This window comes from Procambarus clarkii, chromosome 49 (assembly GCF_040958095.1).
Source record: "Procambarus clarkii isolate CNS0578487 chromosome 49, FALCON_Pclarkii_2.0, whole genome shotgun sequence".
NCBI lineage: Eukaryota > Metazoa > Arthropoda > Malacostraca > Decapoda > Cambaridae > Procambarus > Procambarus clarkii.
Window position 1 is genome coordinate 7611923 of NC_091198.1, and position 9087 is coordinate 7621009.

The 9087-nt window shown below is 33.9% G+C and overlaps 1 protein-coding gene across 1 annotated transcript; it reads left to right on the forward strand.

The window, feature by feature from the left end:
• The first annotated feature begins 621 nt into the window (after nucleotides 1–621).
• On the forward strand, nucleotides 622–8746 carry LOC138351309 (uncharacterized). Its single transcript, XM_069302956.1, has 4 exons — nucleotides 622–1317; nucleotides 1862–2024; nucleotides 2457–2612; nucleotides 4673–8746. The coding sequence occupies exons 1-4, from the start codon at nucleotides 1124–1126 to the stop codon at nucleotides 4928–4930; spliced, it is 771 nt and encodes a 256-aa protein (XP_069159057.1). The 5' UTR covers nucleotides 622–1123; the 3' UTR covers nucleotides 4931–8746.
• Nucleotides 8747–9087: the final 341 nt, after the last annotated feature.

Genomic DNA, 9087 nt, shown 5'->3' on the forward strand with positions numbered 1-9087 from the left:
TTGCAAAATTCTACATTTCAAACCTTTAGATGTTTGCCCAACATAGAACCTATTACAGTCTTTACAAGGTATTTTATAAATGACACAATTATCACTATGAGGGATGTTTCTAACTAATAGTTTACCAACAGTAAGACATGGCCAATTGTCTAATGCTTTGTTCATTTGTCAGAAAATTCTCACCAAATTGATAGGGAGATGGCATCTTCAATAACGAATTGTAAAATCACTTTCAATAAAAACATAATTGAATCTGCTTTAATACAGATTACAAAATCATGTAATATGAACATTAGCGGTGGTTTATATAATTTAGATCCATTTTTATTGATCAGTTAAAGGGCAATTTGAGTAGGATCATTGATACATATTTGTCTTACTAGTTCAATGTTAATATCCACTATCTTAAGCTATTAATATCCATGTATGAGCCTATTGGCCCATATGATACAGCTCTTATTTATATCCACCTAATCCCATTCATATATTTGTCATTGTACGTCACTTTACTTCACCTCTCTCTCTCTCCTGCCTATATATGTCCAAACTTACTGTCTTGTAAATCGTTCCTACTGAAGATGTATTATTAAAATACAAAAGTACTTAAGGAAATTCCTGTTTCAATTCTTCCTCCGTGGTCTGACACTGTCACTAGTATGATATACACATTATGACATACTAGTAGTGTATTTTATACTAGTAGTATGATATACACTGCTGGTGTGATGTGCCCTACTAGTATGATACGCACTACTACTATGCAGATGATCCTCTTGACTTTGAAGTAGAAAACAACGTTCAAAAAATATGAAGTACAGTATTACATTTGCCTTATTCAGCATTGCCTATGATTTTCTTGCATGATCTACAAAATGAACACTGCTTACTCTGGTGTGGGTTGCACTGGAAACCTTTTTTTTATTATATGTAGCCTATTAAAAGTCTTACACATCTGCAATTGCATTTTGCACAAATGAATTGTATAAAAAGTCATGTATTATACACAACAAAAAGCCTCATTTTCCTAATTAACAACTGATTACTTAAGCCAGGGCCAGTTTGTCTACATCTTTCATATGACCACAGTTTCATTGGGACGACGCCACTCACGGCTACAGCCCCGATGCCTGGTTGCTACATGCGCATCTTCGCTGGATCACCCTCAGACAAAGCAGTAGCGGAGAATGTGCGTATTGGTGATCCCCTCAGCATGGTCATCTCTCTGGATGATCAGGAAATCTACGGCATGAAGGTTACAGACTGCCTCGTGAGGGACGGCCTTGGCTGGGGAGAACAAATGCTCATCAACCATGATGGGTAAGCTAAGCTGCTGAGTAACATTGTTTCTTGCTTTTCCCCTTTCTTGTAAGAGACCAGTAGCTTGAAAGAGACATGTAACAGATGCCTTCTTTTGGTTCTTTTTGAATTAAAAGACGTTCAACTATAGGTATAGTTTTGCCAATTCGTTATCTTGAATTCCTATTTCATTCCATTTATCACGTATTCCTAATACTGTATTGGTATTCCCTCTATAAATGGTAGCTATTTTCTCTTGTGGCAGTCACATCCAGGTAGGCCTACTATGCACTTTTCATTCAAATGAGTGCAAGAGTTGATTACTTTATCAGGAAGATTTTTCTCGGTACAAGAAATGTCGGTAACATATTCATGATTTATAGTTATAAAAATGAATCTAAATTCATAAGTTTTGGATCTATATAAATTAATGTTTTACATCTGAATTATTAAAACTGAATATTGTATTAAAAACTATAATTAATTACTCTCATTATTAATGTAACTGTGTAGTAATAAACATGACAATGCTAGCATTAACAATCCTTCATGATGGCTTTGACAGGTGCCCTGTGGACTATGAAATTCTGGGAACATTCGAGTACTCCTCCTCTAAGACCACAGCTTCTGTACGCTTCCAGGCCCATAAGTTCCCTTACACCTCATCTGTATATTATCAGTGTAATGTCAAACTCTGCATCAAGAATGCTGGAGGCTGCGATGATGTGGTGAGTACCTTCTTACCATAATGCTTTATTATTTTATTCATCGTATTGTTTTGCCAAACACCATTTTTTTTTTTTAACTTCAATCCAAAGGTAAAATTGTTCACTTAACAATGAAGATATATTGGAGAGGAAAATATCAGTTGAAGTTCAATATGTAGCCCAACAGACCGTTCTTGAATGATTAGGAATCAAGGTAATAGTGAAGATCAGAAAGTGCTGATAATGATGTACAGAAAGATAGCAGCAGATAACATTTTGCCCACCGAAGGGGATCTCAAAGATTATTAGTAAAAATTTAAAATTATATTGTTATCAAGTTATTGATAGACAGTTTCAGATATCGAGTTTGTCACTCGGGAAATAAAGAGATACATTAAATTTTGCCTATCCAAATTTCTTGCACAATTGATCTGAATAAAATTTTCTTTACAGCCACCTGTGTGTGTAGAGGGTCAGAACTTACTCCGTCGACGACGTAGAGATGTACCCGAGGTTGATGGAGATGGTAACCTGAAGGAAGTGGCAAAAGTTGACGAAGCCCTTACTATTGAGGTTTTCACAGGTCTCTACGTAAATGAGGATGAGGAAGTAAGTACTAATTTTAGACCTAAAGTTTGCCTGTAAAATACTAATTTATTAACTGGGGGGGGATGGGGGAGGGCAAACAGAGCAATGTAAAAAATTGTGGAAGGAGGTACAGCAGTTTTACCTCTACAAAAGATGAACCTTCCAGCTTATGAAGACAAAATGCCAGTAATTGCATTAGAAAATCCTTTTAATTTTTTAATCATTATTGTATAATGTATGATTGTAATAAGGCAACAAAGACAACTTATTTTAAAATATATGATTGTAATAAGGCAACAAAGACAACTTATTTTAAAATGTATGATTGTAATTGGGTTTGCAAAAGTATACCTGCTAAAGGTAAAAAATGAGAGCACACTGCCACTTGTGTATGTAATGCGTGAGGTTTTTACTAATTATATGTAGTATAACAAGGATATAATTATACATAAAATATGTGGTAAGAGGAGAGAAAATAAGGTTATGAGTGAGCAAATTTTTACAGGGAAGCCTAGGCAAAGATCAAACCAAAAAGAACCTCTCATCTGTATGGAGGAAAGGAACAAAAGCCTCCAGTGAAAGTGTGTAAAGCACCTTTGCAAACCACTGAGGAAGGAAAGAAGTAAACTCCTTTACCCTCCATTTCAGCACACTGGTGGCAAATCAAGACCAACAGCAGTGGAGTAGAATGAGATAAAATGAATGCCATCCAATGTCATTTGTTAAGTAAAGTCTGGGTAAGACCCCCAATGATACTCAAGGTGAAATAAAGATGCAGAATATACTAATCATCTGGGTTTGTTATCAAGCTCTGCTGTTCCTTAGGATTGTTATAGCAATGAAATAAAAATATTCTATCAAATTGTGTTATGAAGGGTTTCTTGTAGAAATAAGTACATCAACACAAGACCCCATCTTTTCTGTACTGACAGAGGTGTCTGTCACCAAGGTGCTTTACCCAACTTCCAAATACTTGGATGCACAATAAGTTTATGAACATCTGCAATAGGCTGCTAGGTCTTGCTGCCCTTGATTACATTAAGGAACGGAAGCTATGCTTCCAAGGAGATAATTCAAGGCTATTTATAACCCTAATGTCATCACCCAACTGACAAATGAAAGTGCAACAAGCTCAAGGTAAAAATAAACACAAAAATACAGCTAGAATAATTCTTGCCATACTAGTCTAAATTTCACACACACACTTAGGAAAATGGCTGAATGTAGACGACCTATTACTTACCCAAGTGTAATTACAAGATGAGAGCCACACTCGTGGTGTCCAGTCTTCCCAGCACTGTCATATGATGCTTTAAAACTACTGACAGGCTTAGCCTCCACCACCTTCTCACTTGTTCCAACTGTCTACCACTCTGTTTGCAGAACTAAACTTTCTAATTTTTTTGGCAGCATAGTGTTTTTGGTTTGAACCTATATCCTCTTGTTCTGGAAGTAGCAGTTTTTTCAATTATTGTCAATTTTATCAATTCCTGTTACTATTTCGTAAGTAGTGATCACATCACCTCTTTTTCTTCTATCTTCTAGCTTTGGTATATTTAACACCTCTAACTTCTCATAGTTTTTGTTTTGGTTCCAGAAGCTATTAATTGCATGTCTTTGCACCGTTTCCAATTCATTGATGTTCTTCTTGAGATATGGGCACCATATAACTGGTACATATTACAATTTGGTGTAAAAGATTGTAAACAATTTCTTTAATATTTCATCATCCATGTACAGTATTTAAAAGTAATGCTAAAGTTGGAAAGCGTAGCAGATGCTTCTCTCACACTGTTATTTAGTGGTCCTCGGGTGACGGTTTACTTTCCAGAACTAAAGATTAGTTTAAAGTGTAGGAGTTTCATCTGCTGCATTTTAATAGAAATACAATTTTCTGATGAAAAATTAGGTAAAATATTATTAAACTTATGCTTTTGTTTTGCTTATCATTTGTCTATATTACATATTCTTTTAATATTAACATCTATAAATATCAGAATGTGTCAACATATAAAACAATGACACCAATATATATATATATATATATATGGCCTTAGATTAAAATCTTTTCTTTCTTGCAGCTTCCTGAACCTGAAGGAGCCTCCGACACACTTACTCCTCTAAAGGAGGAAGTGATAGAGGATCCAAACACATTTTGTCTCTCTCCAAAGACCTTTGCTATTGGCATTGCCATTGCTGGTCTCATTCTAATGGTAGCAGTTATTGCGTCCATTCTCATACTCATCTCCCGCCGTCGTAGGAGAAAGGAGGATTCAACCACTGGTTCCTCTATATATTCCAGTCCTTACACCAATACAGCTTACAGTCACTCCTCCTAAAAATATTGGCAAAAGTGAATGCCAAAAGTGTGTTGGAGCATCATCAAAATTTGTGGCATAACTTTTTTTTTGTAATTCAGATGGACAGTTTGGATATTATAAGAAAATAGTAAATTAAGAATATGAATGTACAGTAACTACTGTATATTTCCTAGAGTTGAAAAATATATTCAGAACTCAGAACAGTACTGTAAATATGAAAGTGAATTTATAGTGTATTGTGAAGAACATGAACCTCTTTCTCAAAGGAAGCAAAGTACAGTAACTGAAGAATCATGGTCAGTAGGATTACTACAAAATTACTGACATTATGAATGACAAAATTCTGCATGTCATATTATCAGTCTATAAATGTGGATACACAGTTGTGTTATGGTGCAGTACCCAGCATCCTAAAACAGGAAACGTAAAATGGTGCTCCGGTATAAATTGTCCTAAATATAGATAGCAAGGTGCATAATTAACAGCTTAATTGATCACTCACACTATAGGAGAAATACTAAATACAGTACTAAAGTATACATATTGAAATGCTTGTGTGTTTATGCTTTTAACCAGCTGACAAATTTGATGTTTGACAGTTTGTTAAACTTTCCTAACTGGTTGTGAAGTTTGTGTCTTGAGAGGATGAGGGGAAACAGGTGGCCAAAGGAACAGGGAAGTTATGCCCAGAAAGTCAATGAAAGATGTTTTTAAATTAAAATAAAATACAAAATATTGTAAGTTTAGACTGCTTAGTCCATACAAAACTTTACTTTTTTTTTTTTACTATGTTTCTGGATGAAATTTTGTACATATTTGGATCATTTTTCTCGGTTTAAAATATGATGCAAAATAACAAACAAAAAAGTTAATTTGCACTGTGTATAAAAAGTGCAAGTGACATTTCACTGGCTTTTCTGGGTTTGTTCAATACTCAAATTCTTTCCCCATGACAATAGAACACTGCTTGAAGTACCAGTTAGTAGACTATTATCAGTCAGCCACTAGGCCTGAGAGTAATTATTTAACATGCTGGAATAATCTTTTTAAGCACTGTTTAACAACTGGGGTCTCTGTTCCTTACTCAAGCGTCTCCCCTCTCTTCTTGCTAATCTTATCAAAGATCCGTCCATAAATAAGATTTATTCATTTCTCAGAGGTTGCTCCCTGAGGAATGACTTTAGTGTCTACATAGGATAAGGATAACTGCGGCAAAAGTGACTTATGATGCAATATTACCTGGTGATCTGAAGTAGTGTTACATAACCATCAAGTGTTGGTTAATGATAGTCCTTGCTATCATTGGAGCTAGACCGTTTCCCTGTTAGTAGACTGCAAGCAATTGTTTTAAATATTTATTATTCCAAGAAGAATAGGATGCAAATTTGGCTGTTAATAATAACCTTTTGCTATACACTAAATACTTCTGTAAAGCATGTATATTGGCAAAATTAACAATATTTAGTATTTAAATAAGAATTGAAAATTATATACTCAGCATGCTATACAATACCAGTTTTGGAACACGGTGCTCTATAGGTACAGTATATATATATGACAAACTCTTGCAATTGCTTGCAGTCATAAAATTAAGTAATTTAAAATGGATGAGGGCATTATGGAAAGTTATCTTTGATACAAGTTCACTCCTCAGTGGTGACTTGCATCAATAATGTGGATATTATGGTTTCCTTGTCAGGATTAAAATGTTCTTGTGGATTCTGCAAATAAGCAAATTTGAAATTATTCCAGAATAGCTTATGATTTTCTCTTGCTCCTTTATACATGTATAGTAACTTGTGCAACTAGTTCATAATGCCCGTATCCTCACTATAGTGTAGCTATAGTTTAGTGCCATAAGCTGTGTGCTTACCTATCATATTTGAGCAATCAGAAAACACAAATGAAATTGTACATCTCGCTGACAAAAGGTACAAAACCAGTATCAACCTTAACAGGGTAAATGAGAGCTTCCCACTAGCCCTTTAATATTTGTTGATGGGGCGAGACAGTGTTTCAGCTACATTGCAGTTTGTATCCAAATTTGATTTTTTTTTTAATATTCCTATTAAAAACTGTTGACAAGTTAGGCACTACCTATTCTGGAATTTTAATTTCCAACAGTGAAGTCCTGTGAAGTGAAGCTTTAACAAAATCCAGTAAAGAAAGCAATGTCCAGATGGAACAGACAACATTAAATCCTACTGGTTTGGATTAATACTTAATTGTTAAACTAAGTATTAATTCAGTAATTTAACAATTAAATTGTTAAAAAATTAAAATTTTACAAGTATATTTGGTATCAAAATTTGAGCATAAAAATAAAGAATAACAGATGTCTAGTTTGAACAGAATATTGGTTGCAAAGGAAGGGGACTGATCTAGACTGGAACTTCACTGTACATTTGATTTGTCATATTGCAAAAACAATTAAATTATATTATGGGATAATCTGATGCAAGCAATATACTATAGCATGGGGGGAAGCGGTCTGTAAAATGTTGATATAGATTTTTTAAAATAGCAATAACCCTTGTTATTCACCTTAAGGATTTTGTAACACGAATGCAGCATAATATTAGAGTAATTTTCAGTTAGTTTATTGTATACATTCTTGTTAATTATTAATATTTTAAGAGGATGACACTGTAGTCATTTATACTGTAGATTTTTATACCAAATGTGAAAAACTAATTTCTAAATGACATTACCAAAGCTCAATTCCTCATGGATAATAACTGCTTTTTGCATTAACTTTATTTAATGTCATTTAGTAAATAGTTTTCTTTAAACTTTTTTTAATTTATGACTGACGGCCTACGGGGCAGCTATTAAATGTTTAAGTTTGTTAGATTATAGCATAATACACACACTTTCTATTATATTATTTAGACACTGGTTTACATGTGCATTGTGTTTATCTTGTTCTAACCTCTCAAGGCTTCAGTATATACATATATAGCTTACTTTTGCTACACTTCTCAATAAGTTTTCCATACAATGCACTTCTATATCTTTGTCTTGTATAAAACAGTTGTGTGAACAATTGCCAAATAATCATGAGCATTCTGTAATTAACCAAGTAATCATGATTTTTAAACATTTTGTAGTCTAGATCATTACCACAGTTCTGTTTCAGGTCCCTGTGTTTAAACACTGACTAAACTTGATAGTATCTTGAAATAATGGTACATGTTTTCAGTTATCAAATCCCTACTTATTCAATAATAATGATTAACATTGTAAAAATAATTGTATAACTGATGTATACTATATTTCAAGCTCTTTGTCAAGGGACCAATTTGGGTAAGTAATTGTGGTGGTAGTGCAGTCTACCTGTCTGCAAATTAAAAACTCTAAACTCACTTTGAGCATTTCTACTGACATACACAGGTCCCATCAACTGCTTTATAACAAAGTTTACATTACAATACTTTGAGTGACTAAATATTATGTTTATAAATTTACACAGTATCAGCATTTAGTAATTGAGTGTTGTTTTGAATCTTTACATGTGTCAATTTAATGCAAGTGCTGCAAGATGAATATTCCAATGACATTATGCTTAGAAAGATCGATATTGATTTAAGGCATCACTTATTAAAGGTACTATTGCTGGTTATTATGGTGCAATGAAGGATGGTGCCACTAAGTATAAGGCCATTCAGGTATTGTGCCATTAAATTATGGCATGTATGTATGTTACTAAATGAATGATATCACCTGTGCCTTGTTGAACCATTGTGAGCTATCATCTTCTCTTGTGCGCTACGCGGGATGGTGACGGGTCTGTAGTTGCTCCACCGGGGACACCAAATAAATGCAATGAATTTGTGATAATGTTTTCTTGTCCCTGAATGTGCATGCATAGTCAAGTAGAGTAATAAAGTGAACAAAAATTTCCAAACAAGAAATCAATGTAATATATTATCATTAATGATACATATCATTAAGCCTGACTATTTATACCGTACATTTGTAATCAAAGTTAATATAAATTTTGCCACCAAATACACTGCTGAAAAACAGTCAAATGTTCTTGTTCTTAATGCATTTCAAGTTGAATTTAATAAGAAAAAAAAAAAGCTTTGAATATAATTAAATGCCAATTTCTGGATGAGCCCCAGTGGCTTCCTGAAGCTACCGTACTGTACTGTCACTGCTTGTGTACCGCT